At 50.7% G+C, this 22,768-nt stretch overlaps 1 protein-coding gene across 1 annotated transcript in view; it reads left to right on the forward strand.

Annotated features, from left to right (window-relative positions):
* Positions 1-19,413, forward strand: part of cabin1 (calcineurin binding protein 1) — a 40,891-nt gene extending 21,478 nt beyond the window's left edge. Inside the window, 8 exon segments of the mRNA XM_084468894.1 lie at positions 1,605-1,822; positions 2,157-2,253; positions 2,356-3,054; positions 6,663-6,737; positions 11,721-11,988; positions 15,228-15,389; positions 16,472-16,683; positions 17,297-19,413. Of these exon segments, the coding sequence (XP_084325020.1) occupies positions 1,605-1,822; positions 2,157-2,253; positions 2,356-3,054; positions 6,663-6,737; positions 11,721-11,988; positions 15,228-15,389; positions 16,472-16,683; positions 17,297-17,488 (1,923 nt within the window). The 3' untranslated portion in view covers positions 17,489-19,413.
* Positions 19,414-22,768: the final 3,355 nt, after the last annotated feature.

A 22,768-nucleotide genomic window follows, 5' to 3' on the forward strand; every position in this document is an offset into this window, starting at 1 on the left:
CTGTTTAAAGCCCCTTCCCGGGCCACCAGGCTTTGGCTGGGCTGCCGCGTGATTCGTCAGGGATGGGAATCAGGAAAAGCGAGGACACGGTGAACTCCCCCGGATTGCGGGTCGCACAGGGATTTGTTTGGGAAAACGTTTGCGTGACATTAGTCCTCTGCTCGCTACGCCTCCGGTCCGCTTGGAGGACGGCACCAGGCCGCGAGGGGGGCCCCTGTCCCTGGAGGAGCCCCGGAGATCGACCATCCATCCCCCTCCGGTTTCCTCTTTGTTCAAAGTGGGAACCGTGGTTGTGGCGGTTTATGTCATAGTTGGTCCTGTTTTTCCCGGTCTGTTCTGGACTTGTTTTGGGGGAATGGTTGAGACCCAGGGGAGGTCTTCCCTGGGTGAAGGCGGCGGCGGCGGTGGCGGTAGATAGTCCTGCCTTTGAAGAAGCGCTTCTTGGCCGAGCCGAGTCGCCCTTCTGCCCACTCGACAACAATCAATACGCTGGAGCTGCGAAGCCGTCCCCGGCCGCACGCCCGGTGCCTGGACGCTTCTCCGGTCAGCCTGCTCTGTGCTCTGTCTTCTTAAAAGACAAACACATCTTCCTTAATCCCCCAGCAAACAGGTAGCATCGATCGGCCGGCAGGTCGAACCCGGTGCGCTCGCTGCCGTGGTTTCTACAGCGGGCCCCGGTCGAGGGACGGTGGAAGGGGCCCCGCGGGCTTTTTTTATGTTCTCTTTTTTTTTGCCCGAAGATTGTTTTTCCTTTTGCTTCCTTGGTGGTTCCTAACGGTTTGACGAAGCCAGACAGAACAGAGCTCTAATGAGGCAGCCAGGGGGTGCCTCCCAGAAAACACACACACACACACACACACACACACACACACACACACACACACACACACACACACACACACACACAACACACACACACACACACACACACACACACACACACACACACACACACACGCACACACACCGCTGTTGGAAAAGCACCAGGAACAGTGCTGTGCTAGCAGAACCCCCCCCCCCACACACACACATGTTCAGCTCACACACACACACACACACACCACACACCCTACAGGCGGTCTTAAGGATCTCCACGTCTTTCCTTCGTCTCATTAGGGCTGTCGTCACCCAATGGCCTCTCTCTGGCTCCTCATTTTCTCCGTTAGTTTCCTCGGCCAGTCGTGTGTCTGTGACCCCGGAGGCGCGTTACCGCGGTAACCCGCACACTACGAAAATAACGAACCCCTCCTCACTCCCGCCTCACGTGTGAAAGGTCACCGTTGACCTGTCGCACTTCTAACCAATCGCGGAGCCGGGTTTGTCAACGTGGCTCCGCCCCCACCCCCCCCCCCCCCCCCCCGTGCCCGCTGCCCGCACCGGTTAGATTGATCCGGACGGATCATTACGGCCGTTGGACGGCGTTCAGGTCGGTGAGTCATGTGTTGAAAACGACAGCTGTAACCGCGGCAGCTGGAGGGGGAACGCACAAGGCCACGGGAAAGCACATGTCGGCGCCATGTTGTTGTCAGGGGCGACCAGAACGCACCGACGCAGAGGAAACCCGGTGATTCACTCCCTCTTTAAATCGGTTTCTCTGTGTTTTCTCTCTCTCTCTCTCTGGCCTCTTCTGGCTCCGCCTCCCTCTGACTCCGCCTCCAGGCATCTGGCGAATCCCAGTGGATGAGATTGACCGGCCGGGCAGTTTTGCGTCTCATATGAACCGCTCCATCGTCCTCTTGCTGGAGGTGCTGTCTCAGCTCAAAGACCACGACACGCTCCTCAAGGTGTCCTTCATGCTCCAGAGGAACCCCGACCAGGGAAAGTAAGACGCACACTCCCCCCGGCGCCGCACTGTTGTAACCTCTGGGTCTGTTCTACCGAGTGTTAACGTCTCTCTCTCGCTGTGTGTGTGTGTGTGTGTCTCTGTCTCTCTCTGTGTCTCTGTCTCTCTCTGTGTCTCTCTCTCTCTCTGTCTCTCTCTGTGTCTCTCTCTGTGTCTCTGTCTGTGTCTCTGTCTGTGTCTCTGTCTGTGTCTCTGTCTGTGTCTCTCTCTGTGTCTCTGTCTCTCTCTCTGTGTCTCTGTCTCTCTCTGTGTGTCTCTGTCGCTCTCTCTGTGTCTCTGCGCGTGTGTCTTTCTGTCTGTTTGCTGTTTTAAGGAAATATTTGCGAGATGTGGATCGCCAGGTTTTGGCCAAGAGTGCATTTTTCCTCACAGTAAAGGTGCTGGAGGACAGCCTGGACAGCCTCACCGGGGTAAGAGAGCAGACACACACACACTCCTGTATACCTCCTTCACTCCCTTCACTCCCTCTAACACACCTCTGGTGCCCCCCCCCACCCCCACTCCCACTCCAGGTGACCGAGCAGCCGTCCAAACTGCCCACCCCCTCCATGGGGGAGATGACCACGGCAGACTCCACCCTCAGGCCCGGCGCCGAGGACGGCCAACACACGCTGCCCAAGAAGCCCGGCCTCACCGAGGGCCCCTCCGACACGGGGCCCTGCGAGGCCTCCGGCCGGGCCCAGCTCGGCGCACCGCAGCCGGGCCCGGACAAGCCAGACAAGCCCCTGGAACCCAAGCCCGCGATGGCGGAGGCCGCGCCCTCGTCCATGGGCCCCGGGCCCCAGGGGCCAGAGGAGCCCATGGAGATGGACCCTGGCCACTGGAGGAGGCCCTCGGCTCTCACGGAGACGCAGGGCCACCCGCCGGGTCCCCAGGCTCCCAGGGCTCCGGCGGAGCCCGGGGAGAAGGGGACGGAGGCCAGCCGGACTGCAGACCTCTCCCTGGAGGAGCTGAGCATCAGCTGCAGGCAGCAGCTGCTCCAGGCTCCAGGGGCCAAGGCCCCGGGGCCCGTGGGGGCCCACGGAGGGCCCTCGGAGCAGGGTCTGCTGCGGAGGCCCAACAGGAAGAGGAAGCTCCTGGAAGACGTGGAGTCTGGTAAAACACTGCTGCTGGACGCCTACAGGGTGTGGCAGCAGGGCCAGAAGGTGATGACCTACGACCTGGCGCGCATCGAGAAGATCATGTCGGAGACGTACATGCTCATCAAACAGGTACGGGGAGGGAGAGGTAGCGCGGTGTGTGCACGCCGCACACATGAAACCACTTTACGAGCGCGGGCCGTGCACGTTTCACTCCACTGCCGTTTATTGCCTGCTGAAGAAAATGTTCCACACTGTTCTTTTCGAGTATGTTTCTAGGACAGAGTTTTTTTTTGTACTCGTGACTGAAGAGTTAAAAGCGTTTGAAAATGGAAGACAATGTTGCAATTGTAAGCCTATTTCACTATTCATGAGTCTATTCATGAGTCGATCGCATTTAAATACCATCACATGGGTATCTTTAACGTTTTACTTGGCAGAATAACAAAAATATTGGCTTTGAACGAGAGATAATTAATGGTTGGCAGGAGACCCCAGTTGTCTCTTCATATACAACACCAACGTCGTGTCGTAGCGTTTCATGCTGCTGCACCTAACAAATAAGGCACTTATTTAGTGGCATTCCGCAGAGTTAATTAGCAGTGTGTCTTCATTGTAAGGCAGAGCCCTCCTCCGTGTCCCCAGTGATCGTATCCTCGTTCTCCGACGCGCGGAGACAGCGAGGTTACAAAATGACTCATCCGTTATGCTGACACCTCCAGACAGTAGTAAGGTTGTGTAATTACTCATCGCTTGAGTAATTACCCTTTGCACGTTAGTAAACTGATAGGTGGAAAGAGCTCCACATGCTCCTGCACATCTTGTCCCAATCCGACACACACACACGCCAGGCAACAATATATCAAATAGCGTTCTATTCATTATTCTGCATAACCTACACAATGTTTCATTACACCAGTGGCGTAACAAGCCAACGACGGGCCCGTAAGCAGGATGATTTTTGGTTTTTGGCCGGAGTGAGACTCTGGGGGGGAGGGGGGGGGTACGGGCGGACAGGATTGCGGGCGGACGGGATTGTTGAGGGGGGGGGGGGGGTACGGGATTGCGGGCGGACGGGATTGTTGAGGGGGGCGGGGGGGGGGTGAGCAACTCAGGAGCAACTTGAAACTTAGCTCAATTTGAAACTGAATGCGCTGAATGCAGGGCCCGGGTGATAAGATGAAGTCACTGGGGTGTAACGCCACAGCATTAAACCAAATGTACACTAGAGAGTGAGTAACCACCAGACGATACAACCCTATACAACTATCAGACTATACAACTCTATCTGTGGCGAATAGATCACAAATATTTTTCCAACAGTAACTGATGATACACATCCTATATTTTACTATTGAAGTGTAACAAACTTTTCAAACAGGGCGCAATTACAAGATTACCAATCAGTGCTCTGCCTGACCATGGACAGGCCTTAGCAAACAAAACGTTCACAAATTCCTATTACATTTTCCTTTAAATATATTTTAACACTGGCAACAAGAAAATATTGTATAACAGCTTTTGTGCAAGTGCTCTTGTGGCGCTTCATTTGAAACCAAGTGCTGACTACGGTACAGGATATTTTAAGCTCAGCGTTTTGGAAGTCAAATTGTACTGGTCTGAATGATGGTCGGCATTTCTTAGGAGGGGATGCCTGCAATTGCATTGGTCTCAAATTAACTCTAGATGTTAACAGTGTTATGACGTGTGTGTGTGTGTGTGTGTGTGTGTGTGTGTGTGTGTGTGTGTGTGTGTGATGAGGCTGCAGCTGGGGTGGGTGGGAACAGGAAGTGAAGCCAGTAGGCAGAAGGTGGCGGGGGGGGGGCGGGGAAGAGAACAGTGAGAAGGCGGGAAGTAGGGCTGCTCGATTATGGAAGAAATCATGATCACGATTATTTTGGTCAATATTGAAATCACGATTATTCAAACGATACTTTTGAGTGTGACGCATCTATTCAGCTTTTCTCTCTAAATCGTTTCAACTCGATTTATATTAGTTTGGAGATCGTTTGACCCAAAAGTCCAAATCACCATCAATGTTAGATAAATTGCACGGCCCTCGCAGGAAGCGGCTTCTAGCGGCTGTAGGGCCGCGACAGAGCCCCGCGGGCCGAGAGGAAACATGCCAGCGGGCTCCGCTGTCTGTCTCCTCCTCCTGTTCAGGGGATGACTATAGACCCATGTGGTCCCACACACCCCAGCGAGAGACTATGTTTGTTTGTTGGCGTCAGCTCTCTTAACCGTCTAAAGCCATTCGGATATTTCTCCAAAATTGCCCCAAAACAAAGTATTATATCTGATATTATACAAGATGATCTTTGTTAATGCCAGACGGTAAAGTCAGCTGTCACCGCAGAAGAGCAGGACGGTCACGGTAAAAATAGCCCTAATTAAAAAAAAAAAAGGCATGCGACATTTCAGACACCGAATGCGCAAAGAACGACATGAAAACAACTCAACGGATAGTAGAAATAAAACGACACACACACACGGGATCGTCGCGTTCTGCCTCTTCTGTCCACCTGACCTCAGAAATAAGACCAGACTCTCCACGGAGCCACTCAGTGTCCTCCCACCCCTACTGCCCTGTCCGTCTGAAGGCTTTGTAACAGACAACAGCTCCTGGGCCCCTGAAGGCTTTGTAACAGACAACAGCTCCTGGGCCCCTGAAGGCTTTGTAACAGACAACAGCTCCTGGGCGTCCATGAACGGACAGCCTGACTCTGCCCCCCCCCCCGCCCGCTGTTCTGTCTCCTCGGCTCTTCCTAGGGCCCCCCTGAGGGCCGGCGCTGACAGCACCCTCACGTCGGCCTTCCACCGCTCGCTCACGGGAGGAGGCGTGCCCCGCACTCAGGGGTCCCCTCCGCCGAGGTCACGACATCGGGGGGCTGTGATGTGTCCGATAGCGAGGCGGAAGACCGACCCCCACGCTGCAGCTAGGAACTCTGTACTCCTGCGTTTTTCTAGTATCATTTTTTTGCACGTGTTTAATTGGTGCAGATGTCATCGCTGGCCGGAACTATAGGGTCTGTTGAGGACACACAGCCGGCCTGGGTTTATAGTGTGGAGGAGATGCGAAAGGCTACGTTCAGCCCGCTGCACGCATAGACCCCAAGCTGGTCAGCATACAGCCACGGTTCTCCTGACTAACGATGCGGTAGATTTCCACTGTAGCTTGCAAATACAGCTCGCTCCCGAGGTGTTCGCCACGGATGAGGCTGATGTAATCCAGTGTTTTCTCGTTTTTTTTTTGCCGACACACCCCGTATGAAGTGATGAATCAATGTTTTTCTCCTGCTCGCTCCAGACTAGCAATCAGCAGTTTGGGTGAATCTGGTCAACCTAAGTCTCCCTCATCGTTCTCCAAAGACACATTAGAACGAGCAACGGAGCACGGCCATGTTGCCGTGGTCAGCACAACACCTCGTTTTAATCAACTCACTGCTACTGTACTGTTCCTCCTGGTTTACCGGTTTTAACAACCGGAAGGAGGAAAGGAAGGAAAAACAAACCTCTGTGCAATCTTTTACGATATAGATTTATATTTTATGTTATTCAATGTTGTAATGCACAATCTCTGTCTCTCCCTCTCCCTCTCTCTCCCTCTCTCGTTCTCCCCCTTCTCCCCCTCTCCCTCTCTCGCCCCCTCTCCTTCTCCCTATCCCTCTCTCCCATCCCTCTCCCCCCTCTCCCCCTCCCCTCCCCCTCTCCCTCTCTCTCTCTCTCTCTCTCCCTCTCAGGTGGATGAGGACGTAGCCTTGGACCAAGCTGTCAAGTTCTGCCAGTTTCAGTTGGCCACATCTGCCCAGAGACAGGTAGATGAATCTCAAGTCTCCCCACCCCACACAGTCATCAGACCAGTGTTTCATCCACGGTAGCTGTGGGTGTTTTAGTAATCGTGACACTTATGTACCACACAGAACTGTCTAATTTCAACTTCCCCCCCACACTTGCTGTAACATAAGCATCACCGCTCTGTGAAGCTTCTGACTGGAAAACTGTTGTATGTGTTTCTCTTGTGGGCTGCTATTGGTTGGATACAAGCCACTGATTGTGTCATTTTGAAGAAAGAAGAAGCTGTAAAACAATTGAGGAGTCAGACGATCGCTGCTTTAGTTATGATTCCTTTATTTGTACAGTCGCACAACCACACACTTCCCTATGGGGATATACAGACCTACCTGCAAATAATATCTGAATGAGATAACCGGGTAATACTTCTGATGTATCCTTGTGACTGTAGTTATTCTATTAACGCGGCACTACAACATTGAGGTTTAAGATTACACAGATGCACTCTTACCAGCCGTGTGTGTGTGTGTGTGTGTGTGTGTGTGTGTGTGTGTGTGTGTGTGTGCGTGTGCGTGTGTGTGCGCACGCGCACACATCGCTGATGAGGTGGGCGAACAGGGGGCGGAATTAGCCTCATGTTCTTTGTGGTAAATTGTGTTTTGGTTAATGTGGTTGCCACACACACACACACACACACTGCACACACACTGTAGAGTCAGGAGATTTTATCTAAAATGTAGTCAATTAAAACACAGTACGGCAATGCAGTTCATCTACAGTAAAAGAACCGGCCCTTTTTTTTTGTTTGTTTTCGTTCACAAAAGTAATTTCTTTAGAGAAAATAGTGTTCTCCTCTTCACTGAAGCACACATCCACACAGAGTTGGGCCACTAATGGACAGACTCGAGGGCTGCTGCGCCGCAGTGCCTTGGAGGTATGCTCTATTGTACTCGGAGGTTGAAGTTAAGGCATGACGGCCAAAATCTTCCACTCTGCTGTCGAGTGGAACCGGGGGGGGAGGGGGGGCAGCAGCTGGGAGCCCAAAGATGAGCTCATCAGCTGATTGGCTGCAGTGCCCTTCCCATTTTTTGTTGCATCCAAAATGGCTTCTGTACCGTTGTCCTATAGTGTGACTTCTCCAGAGAGAGTCTGCCAAGATTTAGATTTACCCTCGGAGAGAGGGAATGAATCCTGAGGCTGATGGGGCTCCGAGTGGATTGGGTTTTCTTCAGATACTTATGATTCAAAATGCAAAGTGCTGACTCCAGTGAAAAGTGGCCTCGGTGCAGAGTGAAGAGCTTCATCAGATGGGCTGGGATTGGTTCAAGGCTTTGACAACCAGGGTAATCTTACCTGAAGTCAATTGGGTATCATTGCATTCAATTCACAACCTGCCCTGCACTTGACTGGGAAACCAGACGATGCACATGTTTCATTTGTTCTGCAGATAAGGTCCGGCTCCCCTCCCGCACACAAATAATTCTGCCCGGTACGAGATAGACCGACCAATCACAATCACTTGCTCTGTTTCAACTCAGACTGTGTTTTGCAAACAACGCAGAGACTACCACATGCTCTTCTTTTAACTAGTGAGGAAGTAGAATTTGTCTCTCTGTTCCTCTAGAACCTTCCGAAAGGTTCTGTTTTCGATCCCCAACTTCTGTGAATCTCCTTCCATGGTGCAGTGAAGCTCTCTCATGGTGCTGTGACTGTCTTCATGGTGTAGTGAAGCTCTGTCCATGAGAAGCTCTCTCAGTTGTGTTGTAAAGCTCTCTCAGTTGTGTTGTGAAGCTCTCTTCATGATGTTGTGAAGCTCTCTCAGTTGTGTTGTGAAGCTCTCTTTGTGATGTTGTGAACCTCTCTCAGTTGTGTTGTGAAGCTCTCTTCATGAGAAGCTCTCTCAGTTGTGTTGTGAAGCTCTCTTCATGAGAAGCTCTCTCAGTTGTGTTGTGAAGCTCTCTTCATGAGAAGCTCTCTCAGTTGTGTTGTGAAGCTCTCTTCCTTTGAGGTGCAGTGAATGCAATATGGAGTGAGAGTCGGAGCTGTGCATCCTGGAAGGGTTGGCCGTCAGCTTTCCGTCTGAGTGTGTTTACACTCCGGGCCCCGAGTGCGGTTGGGAGCCCCGGCAAGACGAACTCCAGACAAGCCATCTGACGGCAGCCCAAATGTATTTCCAGCTGCACAAAAGGATTGGTGGGGGTGGGGCGCTGAGTGCTTTGACTTTGACAAATTGTGCTCAACACTTTGCATTGATGTGTGTGTGTGTGTGTGTGTGTGTGTGTGTGTGTGTGTGTGTGTGTGTGTGTGTGTGTGTGTGTGTGTGTGTGTGTGTGTGTGTGTGTGTGTGTGTGTGTGTGTGTGTGTGTGTGTGTGCGCGCGCGCGCGCGCACTCTCATTTGATTTGAAATGTTTTTCTCAGATATATTCCACCCACTCTGGTTTTCAGATCAGAGAGTTCAGAGCTTCTGTATGACAAAGTCTTTGCCTGCAGCTTCCTTCACAGGTCGTCGCCATTAATTCCCCCCTCCCTTCTTTAAGGGTTCGTTTCTGGGCAGGGACTCGACTTCTTGGCCGCATTCATCACCTCTCACATGCAACTTTTGCATTTTCTTGCATTTTCATTTCACTCTTGACAGAAACATGCCATCCTGACCAGGTGTCTTCTGACAGCCGGATCTGTCCCCACGTCGTCCAACGAGACAAGATGTACCGCCCATGACGCAAAATACATCCTGCGTCTGTCTTCCTCAAGCCGGAGACGCCAGAGGTCCGCGTTGTTCCCCGAAGGCTTTTGTTTTCCATCTTATGTGGGCAGACAATTTCATTAAGTCTCCCACGCAGCCACGCTTTTCCACTGATAAGCAAACCACAGATTTAATCTCGCCACCGCGCACTTGGCGCGATGTTCCCGCTCCATCCCGATAATTGCGAGGGAAGCGTGCCGTTGATATTTCACCGTGCGACCGCCAGACTGCCAGACTGCCAGCGGTTTGTCTTATTTCTAGTTGAGGGAACAATCAAGGTAGTGACAGGCTGACAGCTGCTTACGGCGCCCAGGTACGCCCTCCTGGACGCCCGGGCCTCTAAATGACTTGTTTTGTATCTTGGCTGAGGCGCTCCTGTATAATTCATGAGCTGGGAACCATCAAAGTTTTCTTGGAAGGCTCTCTCTCTCTCTCACTCTCTTGATCCTGCGCTCTCTCTGTCTCACTCTCTTGCTCCCGCGCTCTCTCTCTCTCTCTCTCACTCTCTTGCTCCCACTCTCTCTCTCGCTCTCACTCTCGCTCGCTTTCTCTCGCTCTTGCTCTAAGCCTCCCTTACGCTCTTTCTCTCTCTCGCTCCTGCCCTCTCTCTTTCTTTATTGCTCTCTTTCTCTCGCTCTGTCTCTCTCTTGCTCTCTCTCTCGCTCTCTCTCTCTCTCTCTCTCTCTCTCTCTCTATCTGCCTCTCTCTCTCTCTCTCTGCCTCTCTCTCTGCCTCTCTCTCTCTCTGGGTATGCAGTGACTGAGAGCTGCTGCCACTGCCTGATGTGTTTGAGGCTCTGGGGGAAGCCAGCTCCCTGCCTGTCTCCTGGGGGTCTCTACGCCGTGAGGAATACAAACCCAGGGGAAGCTCCATCACCAGCAGATGACAAGGAGCTCCCCCCCCCCCCCCCCCCCCCCCCCCCCCCCCCATCAGCGGGGAGGAACCTTGTCAGGAGACGAGGGTGTTGGAACATTGGAACACCTCCTTATAAGCCCATGCAGACGCGGGCCTGTTAGTTAAGGCTTGTTAACATCGCATGGCTGTTCCTGGCTGTGGACCCCCTCCCCAGCAGAACCTCTGTGTGTTGTCTCTGAACATCTGCGCAGCTCAACAGCGAGCCGTCCTGTCTCCGGTGACGCTGGGGGAGACGTTCACGTCTCCCCCTGGACTCTAAATGAACTGCTCCTGCCCGAGTGTCTTTACACAGGGCTCAGGTCTGGGGCAATGCATGTGGCTAAATGAATCAGGATCAAAAGACCCACGCATGCACAAACACGCATACATGCACGCAAAAACACGCACACACACACACACACACACACACACACACACACACACACACACACACACACACACACACACACACACACACACACACACACACACACACACACACAGTCGGTTACTATATTTACCAGGGGAAAAGGAGCGTAAAGTACAAAAAGCATTTCCCTTTAGACGCTGCACCTCTGAGTTGCCATGGCAGCGTCGGGGGGGGGGGGGGGTTGGTGCCACAGGTTGTGTATGTAGCCCTTGTGTGCACAAGTGGTCTCCGTGGGAGACACCGTGGGAAAGTTGAACAGTGGTGGGCGGGGGCGGGGGGGGGGGGCGTAGTGCTGGCATCGGCGGTGGGTTTCACCCGCCGCCACGGCAACAAGGTGTGTGGTGAGTCCTTTGGAATCCAGATGTAACCGACATCTGTTTAAAGGGCCAGTGAACCTTTTTTACAAAAATAATGAACATGGTAATATGTCTCTGTATGATCGGCAGCATAGGACATAGTTAGTCTCAGGCCATTTAGTCTCTGTTACTAAAATAAGAAATAGTTCAATCCTATGTTTTTAACAGTGTCTGCCAACCTTTCTGTGACCTCTCCGCTCAGCGTCGAATGCCAGCGGCGTCTGAGGGCCACTGGCCATCACAATGTCGGCGTGTGTCGTAACCATGGAGATAACACACCTATAACATCCTTCCTTGAACTCTCAGCCCAAAACCCAATTTTTAAATCTCTGCCTTTTTCTCTCTCCCCCTCTCTTTCTCTCCCTCCCCCTCTCCCTCTCTCTCTCTCTCTCTCTCTCTCTTCCCCTCTCTCTCCCTCTCTCCCCTTCACTCTCTCCCTCTCCTCTCTCTTTCTCCCTCTCCCTCTCTCTCTTCCCCTCTCTCTCCCCTTCACTCTCTCTCCCTCCCCCTCTCTTCCCCTCTCTCTCTCCCTCTCTCCCCTTCTCGCCCTCTCCCTCTCTCTCTCTCTCTCTCCTCCAACAGTCTGCCTCCGACGCCCCGACCACGCCCAAGTTCGCCAAGGACCACCGGGACCTCTTCTTCCCGGGGGCCCTGCCCTCGCCGCTGCCCCTGGGCCACGGGGCGTCCTGCCACCCGCTGGGCGTCCAGGAGCTCCAGGCCAGGGCGCTGTACGAGCCCCCGGGGAAGCTGGCCCGGCCCCTGGCCCCGGGCTACCAGGACCAGCCGCTGCCCCGGAGGGCCCCCAGCCACCAGGCCACAGCAGCAGCCATGGCCTTCCTGCCTCACACAGGTACACAGCGCGAGGCCGGTCGGTGTGGAGGTGGGACCGCTAACTAGGAGAACTATACTGTAGTTGGTTCATATATAACATGTGGTGTGGTGACCGCTAACTAGGAGAATTATACTGGAGTTAGTTTATATATAACATGTAGTATAGTGATCGTTAACTAGTAGTAGAACTAAACTATAGTTAGTTTATTTAAGCCGTGGTATACATCAGAAGGCCTCTGTTCTGAAGTTGGGGAGACGTCCATGCAGTGTCAGTAAGAAGATGGAGAGATGAGCTGGTGGAATGCGTGAGTGGTCTCATGCGGGTGTCTGGATGACCCACAGGGGGTGCACGTCTGTTGTGTTAGTTTTTCCACCACTCGGTCCACATAACCCGGTCACATAACCATTTGTTCCTACGAGGTTATGGGTTTTTTCCAGCTTGTGCTGCGGTCAGTTCCCCTTTGAGCCCACAAACTCGTTAGAAGAATCCCCATCTCGTAATGTTCTGCTCCATCTCCGGCTCCGTCCGTCCGTCCGTCCGTCCGTCCCTCTCCCCGGCCCGTCGTCGTTAGTCCGTGGTAACGTGAGAGCTGTTGACGAAGTGTCGGTCGTTACACTTTTTTATCTCCTTTTTTCTTCACCAGAGGCTTTTAACAGCCGTCACAGGAGAGCTGCGGGCGCCTGTTGAATAAATCACATTGAAGCCCCCACCGTCTGACCAGAAAACACCCATGTGCATAATGGATGATATCTCCTGGTCACGTTATAGCACAGAGAAACCCCAATGCTGGCTGGCTGTTTCTAGTCTTATTTCAAGGGTTTTGGGGGGAAATGAGAAACCCGTGTTCAAGGGAACTGCTTGTCGTCTGGTTTGCGTTTTTTTTTTTCTTAACGAGGTCCTTCAATGGTTGAGAGACGGCGGAGATCTGTCGTGTGTGTGTGTGTGTGTGTGTGTTTTATACATGTGTGTTTATATGTGTGTGTGTGTGTGTGTGTGTGTGTGTGTGTGTGCACGCTTGCACTCGATGCGCACACACGTGTACACACACGCGACGCGGCGATGCGACGTACTATGACAGTTTCCTAGGCAACCGAAATGGAGGCGCAGGGAGAGTCTGGCTCGCTGAGGAAATACCATCATTAGGATAATCAAAATGATTCATTCAATCTCCACGTCGTGTCTGCCACGGTGCAGTTCCCCTGATTGTGTTTTTTAAAACAGAACAACATTAGCGCCCGTTGGGGGACGACTCGATGGCTTTAGTGTGTGATTTCGTGTGTCGGTTGGGGACCAGAGGCTTGTGTTTACCGACCAGGTTTATGTGTGTTTTATCTGTGAACTACATCACGGATTACATCCGATGATAAATACCCATGTAGGTTTCCATGTACATGCATGCAAATATTACCACATGAATTATTTTCCGTTTCTCCACATCTATTTTTGATCTACTTGTTCTTCTGACATATTTTATCTATATATTATATATATTTGCCCCGTACAGAGCATCCACCCCAATGAAGTTGCACTGCAGTTACAGTTTTCCACCAAGAGAGGGCGCCCTAGTTGTGTATTTTTGTATTTGTGACCACATGAAACCACTTTTTGACCTTTTAAATGGCAGAGGGTGACGTCATACTTAACGTCGCTAACTCGCTGGGACTTCTGTCGGTTCGTGGGCCGTGTAACGTCCAGGATGGATGAAAACAGTCTCCCGAATACTCCCTCGCATCCAGTGCCGCCCCCCAGGACAAAAGACCCAGAGAAGCTCAACCAGAATCAGAATCAGAATTACTTTTATTGCATCTTATTGCACAAGAAGATAAGAGCAAGAATTCTTAGGCTTTGTTCCTCAACAGCCACATAGCAGCAACAATGCAAGATAAAGTGAATAAAGATAAGATGAGATAATTCATTAAAATATGAAAAAATAAGTAGCAGCATAGATCACAATAATAAATGATAATAATAATAATAATAGTAATAATAAGAGAAACTAAAACAGTGGTAATAAATAATGAGTGCTTGTGAAGTACCAATCCCACCACTGCCACCAAATGTGAAGGGCCGACGTGGTCTCCTCACGTATTCAGGATGTGGGCAAAAACGAGGGGCGGTTCCAAAAAAGTTTTATTTTATTTCCAGTTTTATTCACTTCCAAAAACAGACCCAACAATAAATAAACAAACTAAATCAACGGTTCCGAAATACAAATTAATGTTTTCAAAAAGAAAAGCTGTTAGCAATTTACTCTAGCCTAAACATGGCATAATTTAGCATAACAGAAATGTGTAAGTACTGGCGTCGCGTCAAACACACAATGCGACACCCCTTAAATAAGCCACCTAATTAGTCCCAGATGGACCAATCAAGGCCAGTTAGGCCGTACCATTTACCAGGGGGGAACATTTCCTGGCCAAGGCTGGATGTGGGTAACTACTGCTCCCTACTGCATCGGAAGTATAAATAAACCGATACAACATAAACCAATACAACATAAACCGATACAACATACACCAATACAACATACACCGATACAACATAAACCAATACAACATACACCAATACAACATACACCAGTACAACATACACCAATACAACATACACCAATACAACATACACCAATACAACATACACCAATACAACATAAACAAATACAACATACACCAATACAACATACACCAATACAACATACACCAATACAACATAAACCAGTACAACATAAACCAGTACAACATAAACAAATACAACATACACCAATACAACATACACCAATACAACATACACCAATACAACATAAACCAGTACAACATAAACCAGTACAACATACACCAATACAACATACACCAGTACAACAGTCCTTTAGCTGGAAGTGAGAAGGGGTTTCACTTTCTTACAGTACTAATAAGGGCACACTCACACTAGGCCATCTGCACCGTGCCCGAGTACGTTTGCCCCCTAAAGTCTAGATCGTTTGGCTAGTGTGAGCACGCCATCCGTACTCAAGTACAGTTAAATCCTGTGGCCTCAGTACACTTCGGAGAGGTGTGCTCAGGCCGCGGTACAGATGCTAATGAGCCGACACGCACACACGGATACGCAACCTATATGTACAAGAGGCAACCGTACTCTAGTACGGTACAGGGCAACTTTGCCTAGTGTGAGTGCGACCTAAGTAATGAGGTGTGTGCGTGTGTGTGTGTGTGAGAGCGTCCTGCCCCAGCCTAACGTTCACGTGGATGCCGTTGTGTCCCCAGAGGAGGGCCGCGAGCCCGAGAGCCCATCCTACCGGCTCCAGGAGACCCACCTGTGCCAGCGGATGAAGCTGGCCACCGTGTCCCCGGGCCTGGACCCGGTCACCGGCTGGTTCCACGAGGAGCCCACCCCCACCTGTAGCAGCACAACAGCCACCGGCCCAGGTCAGACACACACCGAGAGGGAGCTACACACACACACACACACACACATACGCAGATTTACATTAACATTTAGGGCATTTAGCAGACGCTTTTATCCAAAGCGACTTACAACGGTCAATACACACCGACGGCCGAGTCAACCATGCAAGGCGACAGCCAGCTCGTCAGGAGCAGTTAGGGTTAAGTGTCTCGCTCAGGAACACCTCGACACTAGGAGGAGCCGGGGATCGAACTAGCAACCTTCTGGTTACAAGTCAACCTGCTCTACCTCCTTAGCTAAGCCGACCCCAGACACACGCAGGCAGACAGACAGACAGACAGACAGACAGAGGTCACCTCTTTGCGGTGTTTATCCAGTAGCTGCGTTCCAGGAGGAAGTCTGTATATTCAGCGCCCCCTGCAGTTCAGGAAGTGGAGGGAGCTGGGGGGGGGGGGGGGGGGGTGAATGGAAATGAATTGGTTTCACACGGTCTCACTCACACTCATTCATACACGTACACACGAGCACCCACACACACGCACACACACAGACTCCATTGCCCCGCTGCAACCCAATGCTCCAAAAAAAACATTACTGCCCCCCCCCAATAGATCTTTAGATAAAGATATGTACAAAAGCACATGTCTGACACACACACACACACACACACACACACACACACACACACACACACACACACACACACACACACACACACACACACACACACACACACACACACACAGTCAGTCAGTGTTGTGCCTGTCTGGTTGTCTGAGGGTTCATATTGAAGGGGACGTGACGGTCTGATATTTGTGAAAGCATTGTTGAAGGAACGGTGTCTGAAGCCCCATTAAGTCTAACGAGGACCATAATGACTTCTTTATCCGGCCTGTCCTAGTTACTGTGTGTTGTCTGACGGAGCACTCTGTGTGCTTTTAAAAGGAACATGTTTTGTGCCGCCACGGTTCTGATTCGGGTCATTTGGCATCCTGCTGTGTTTTCATACACTCCATTCTGAGGAACAAACACTTTAAAGACTCTCATTAAAGGTGTGTGTGTGTGTGTGTGTGTGTGTGTGTGTCCTGTGTGTGTCCTACAGACCAGCAGCAGCACCACTACTCCGGGCTGGACCCCTCCAGGCTGGTGGACCCCTCCGGCCGGGTCCGCTCCCGGGTCCCCCCCAACATGCCAAAGCTCTTCATCCCCTCCACCGTCACCAAGTTCCCCCCCGAGATCACCGTCACGCCGCCCACGCCCACCCTGCTCTCCCCCAAGGGCAGCATCTCCGAGGAGACCAAGCAGCGGCTGAAGGTGGGTGCCTCACGCCGGCCGTCCTCCCGGCCGGATCACGGCCACGCGTGTGTGTTTATTTATTTTTTTGTTTTTGTTCTGAGATTAAAGTCAGAACAGTTTTTTTTAATTCTGACTGTAATCTCAGAATTCTGACTTTATGGTCAGAACTCACACGTGGCCCTAATCCTCTTCTGTACGATTGCTGCCACTGTGTCGGTCAAATTAACTCATTAACAAGCTTATTTTCATTATTAATATATATATTACGTTTACATTTAGGATCTTTAGCAGACGCTTTTATCCAAAGCGACTTACAATGAGTACATTTTTCTGAAGAAAGAGAAACAACAATACATCGCTGTCAAGTCCCGTATGCAACAAAGATAGCTAGGATAAGATGCTACACGATGCTAAGTACTATTTTTAAGTACTATAAATATTTAAGTAGTATCAATTATCTAATTAACGTGCATTTTGTCATGGTCATTCTGCAGAGAGGCAGATCTGTTAGGGAGGGAGGGAGGGAGGGAGGGAGGGAGGGAGGGAGGGGGAGAGCGCGTGACGGACAGAGAGAAGCTCCCTGGTCCTAAACGCGGCTCACCTGCGCCCCCTGCTGTCCGCTCCCGTGCAGAACGTGATCCTGTCCTCGCAGTCGGCGGCCACGGTGAAGAAGGACTCTCTGAGCCAGCCCGTCCTGGAGGTGCAGGAGACCTCCAGCCAGGAGTCGTCCCTGGAGAGCGAGTCGGAGGAGGAGGAGGAGGAGGAGGAGGAGGAGGACGAGGACGAAGAGGGGGAGGGGGAGGACGACTACATGGACATATGAACAGAAGACTCACGCACGCACACACGCACACACACACACACACACACACACACACACACACACACACACGCACACACGAGCAGACACAAACACACACACACACACCTGGCGTTGGCCATCCCCCCCCATGTTGCTGCACATTGTCTATGCGATGTCATTCTGGCAGTATTGCGTACTCATAGGAAACCCTAAACCCTGAACTATATATCACACACACACACACACACACACACACACACACACACACACACACACGTGGTCTGACAGCATAAGTCAGTGCACACAGTCCTGTGCATTACTCACACTACGGCTCTACTACCTACCAGCGCTTTCTCTCTGTTTCCCTTCCAAGTGAAACACACAGCCAAGCACTATTAGAGGACAGACTGATCCGTCTGGATCAACACACACACACACACACACTCATCAATTTTTATGCATCTTTATTATTCCTTCTTTGGTAATTACTCAGCATATCGCCACAGCTGCAGCGCTTAACCCCCCCCCACCACACACCTCCATCCTTACCTTGAGACCCTACACACACACACACACACACACACACACACACACACACACACACACACACACACACACACACACACCGCAGCATGCCGGAGCCGTATAGCAGCGACCCCTGGGGACTCTACATAGGCATGAGGACGTGCATGCCGCTTGCATCTGTACCTGACACGGTGTTCCCCTCCCCCAGCGGGCGGGGTCTGTGGGCCGGGGGGGGGGCGTGGCCGGGGGGCGGAGCCTACGACTCACCTGTAGCAGATTGTTGATATGTTTACACTTCACACGTAGGATGTCTTGTTCCTTTTTGTACACTGTTATTATTTTTTTTTTTTTGCTGTAATGTCTTTTGTGCGCGTGTGTGTGTGTGTGTGTGTGTGTGTGTGTGTGTGTGTGTGTGTTTACGGTGCATTTGTAGCCCTGGAGGAACCCAAGCGGTCCCTTCACTAGCATTGCTCTGAACAACGATAAGGGAGAGCGGCTGTGCGCTGCGTCTCGTCTCCGTGTTCTCTGGAGCGTCGCGACGTTCCCTTCTGTACATATCTTTATCCAAAAATCTTTCCAACAAAACGGGGGAGGGGTTTTTTTTTGGAGCATTGGGTGGTAGCCGGGGCGTAGGTAGGGGGGGGGGTGGGTGGGTGTGTGTGTGTGTGTGTGTGTGTGTGTGTGTGTGTGTGTGTGTGTGTGTGTGTGTGTGTGTGTGTGTGTGTGTGTGTGTGTGTGTGTGTGTGTGTGTGTGTGTGTGTGTGTGTGTGTGTGTGTGTGCGCGCCTGTATGTGTATTTGTGAGTGGGTGGGTGTGTGTGTGTGTGAGACTGTTAAGAAACCAATTAATTTCCATTCAACTCAGGAAACGATTGACAGTACTAGACCTGTACAGACCCGCCCCCACCCCCCCCCCACCCCCCACCAGCTCCCTCCATTTCCTGAACGAGGTGGACCTGAACTGCAGGGAGAGGTGAATACCTTCTGATACAGATGCCTTGATGAAACCGCTCTGTTTGATAAATGTATCGTAAAGAGATGACCATGAATGTTTCTTTCTTTTTTTTTTACGAAAAGTTTTTCTAAAAAAGTATATGTTTGGTAATTATGTTTCTTGAAAGCTATTGAATACAAAACAAATCTCAAATGACGGAATTGTAAACGATATCACCCTTGAGGAGGAGTGTAATATTTTGTATGTTTGAGCGTGTGACGCCGTATCGTCTGACAGGAATGGGTTGATGCTAAGGAGGGCCGGGCTTTGAGGCTTTGGTGCTGCTTTGTTTAACGTTTGGACTGAATTCATTGAAGATGTGTCAATACCAAAAATATACTTGAGAAAGATGTACTTTTGAGTCTTTTGTGCTGCCTGAAAATACTGCTCCCACTCACCGTGGTAATAACTTACTAAAGGTTGGAAAACGTCCTAAAGGTATTAGTCACTATGCTGTCGTCTGTCCCAGAGGTTGAGTTTTGAGCAGGATAAGAAGTTTTCCTCTCTTCAGTTTACGCTCTGTGCTCTGACAGTACAAAATAACCCTTGAGTTTATTTGCAACTGGTGAGAGATGTTGATGAAAAATAATAGTAGAAAGAACACAATGTTCACACACACACACACACACACACACACACACACACACACACACACACACACACACACACTGTCTGTGTGTGTGTATTTGCAACTGGTGAGAGACAATGTTGTCGAGAAATGTTTTGAAGAACACAATGTTTGTCACTTGCATTGTGCGGATGATAACGTGGGCGGAAAGTAACCATCAGTCTAACGATCGACTCATTTCTCTCACTACTCAAATCACAGCTTGATTTTCCAAATATAGGATTAACGTTGCAATTGATATCAAACCATGGTATAATAATGTTTTTTTATTAACAAAACAAACACACTTTTTAAATGACTTCAAAGTTTGATGTGAGTCGGAAAATAAACAATTACATTTTAACTTCCACCTTGTTTGAGTAGATGTTAGCATGTCTGAACATGCCAGATTGAATCAACAGACATGAAACATTGTGCCCTCCTACGTTAGTTTGTATAAATTAACTGGTTATAAACTGTTGGTAAGCAACCAAACTGTCAAGGTCACTGTTGACCCCATGACTTGAAACATGACAGCCCTGTGAGTCTGTAATGGTGATTAAGGGCTATACAAATACAATTATATTAAAATTGAATGACCATACATGGATGTAGGTTAAAAAAACTTTATTTATTCTGTGACGGTACAACTAGGACTCAACCGGAGAGACTGTCCCAACTCAACCAATGACAGCCTGTAGACAATCTGAAACACACACACACACACACACACACCTAGCAACGTTGAATCCTCCATCTTTGTACACGTTCAATGTGTTTCACTGCCTCTCCTGTGTGCGTGTGTGTTGCAGTTCTATTATCTCGTCTGTCCCCCCCCCACCCTACCCACCAGACCACCCCGCAGCCCCCCCCTTCCACCCACACCCATCCACCCCCCACAAGGGCCAGCAAAGGGCTTGTACACGCGGGTGTGAAGCCCCCGACACCAGGGAAGTCATTAGTCTTCATTAGCAACTTCCACAAGCTCCTTATGAAGTGCTGTGAAGTTGTCGTTCGGCCCTTTGCCAGGCAAGCTAGATGTGAGGGTTTGTTTTCTTGTGTCGCAGGGACAAATGCGGGCCCACGCAACCCCGGGGTGGACAGGAGAGAGACTCACTCCTACTGAGAGGAGATGTTAATAAGCAGTGTCCCCTTCCCCTTTCTCGTTCATAAGACTGACTTTATACTGATTATTGACTCTATACAGTGTTTGAATAAGAGACCAACCAAAGAAACAAGTGCCAAGCACTAACAATTGTAATGTTAACCCCTTCCCCGTATACAACAGATATGGTAGATATATAATTAGTAAAGTAAATAGTTTCTATGAAGATTGCATATTTATTTACATAGAGGAACCGCACGTGCTCAAAATGACCTTGGGTTTCGCTCCATCTATTGAATGTATTATAGCTGTTTATACCCGCTCAGAAGAGTAGAAAGTCACTATGAAACAAATAGATTTATTTATATAAAGGAACATTGACTCTATGATTGCTTTGTGTTACAATATATTATGTAACACAAATACACATCAGCCAATTTCCTTCAGACTATTAGAGTCTATTGGAAAAGAGCTGTGTGTGTGTGCCTGTGTGTGTGTCTGTGTGTCTGTCTGTCTGATGGTTCCCTTCCCAGTCTGGGACGGTCCTGAGCGACCTGTCCAGGTGAGCTGTCGCTTGTTCCTCCGCCCGGCGTGTGTCTGCGTGGGTGCGGGCCCCACGGAGGCTCCCCTGCTCCGGGGGGCCCCTCCTCATAGGGGCCCCTGCTCCTCGGTGGGGCCCTGGTCCTCAGAGGGGCCGGTGGAGCATCAAAAGGCCGTGCTGCATGGCTAATGTGAGGCAAAGGTGTGAGATTTCTCGTCAGCCCCGGCGGGGGCCCCTTTATTGGGCCGCAGGGCCGTCTGATCCCGGGGCCCCGCTCTGTGTATTGGCAGCTGTTGGGCCGTCGGGCACCAGGGGGACCTGGGTAGCAGGAGCAAATGGTCAGAGAGGAAGAGAGAGGGAGAGAGGGGGACATGGGGAGGGAGGGAGGGAGGGAGAGGGAGGGGGAGAGGGAGAGAGGGAGAGGGGGAATAGAGAGAGGGGGAGAGGGAGAGAGGGAGAGGGGGACATGGGGAGAGAGGGAGAGAGAGAGGGGGGGGGGGATATATATAGAGAGAGGGGGAGAGGGAGAGAGGGGGGGAATGGAGAGATAATGCGCAAGAACGGAATAGATAGAGGGGGGAATAGAAAGATTTAAAGGAGAAGATAGGGGAATGGGGAGAAAGGATAGAGAGAGAGGAAGAGACAGACAGACAGAGAGCAAGAGGGGGATAGAGAGAGATAGAGAGAGAGGGAGGGAGGGAGGGAGGGAAATGGAGAGAGAGCATGCGAGTGGGGGGAATAGGGAGAGAGTGAGAGAGGAGAAAATATAGAGAGAAAGAAATCTTCTGAAGAGCAAAGCCACGGCCGCAGCCTCCGCAGTCTCCTCTCAATACACTGAAGGCCACTGATGTTTGTGGAGATGAATAAATAATAGACCAGACAGAGCGATCAGAGCGGACCTCCTCCAGAAGAACCATTCCTTTAGAAGACGGCCTCGCCGGCTTTATTTATTTACTGGATGCAACCTTTATTTATTCAGGAAGTATCCTTGAGGTTAGAATCTGAATTTGTCTTTGTGTTTGTTGCATAACAATATAAATAAATCACAAAAACGATGATATGAAACAGGAAATGTGCTGATGATGATGTTCCCAGTATGAAAGGAAGAATTCAAACATGGGCAAGGAGTATAACGCAGGCAGTCAGGCACCTCCGAAGCAACAGAGACCTGGTCACAGCACAAATCTACACTGCTCATCCTCCTCATATCAGAGGTGAATGGAATCCCCCCCCACTCCCCCGATGTGATGCCCAAGTCCAACTGCACCTCATCTGTTACATTGACAATAGACCCCCCCCCCACACCCACTACCCCTGACCCCTGACCCCTGAACTTGTCTCCCGACCCCTTCAGTCCCTTACACCTCCAGACCACATCGCACACACGTGCGTGCAGACCTGTGTGTGTGTGTGTGTGTGTGTGTGGGTGTGTGGGTGTGTGTGTGTCACCTCTAGAGCCTGGCAGTGTAACAGTATTTAGCGTGAGTGTGTGGTGTGCGTGTGTGTGTGTGTCACCTCCAGAGCCTGTGT

Source organism: Micromesistius poutassou (assembly GCF_964030765.1).
Source record: "Micromesistius poutassou genome assembly, chromosome: 5".
In the NCBI taxonomy this organism is placed as follows: Eukaryota; Metazoa; Chordata; class Actinopteri; order Gadiformes; family Gadidae; genus Micromesistius; species Micromesistius poutassou.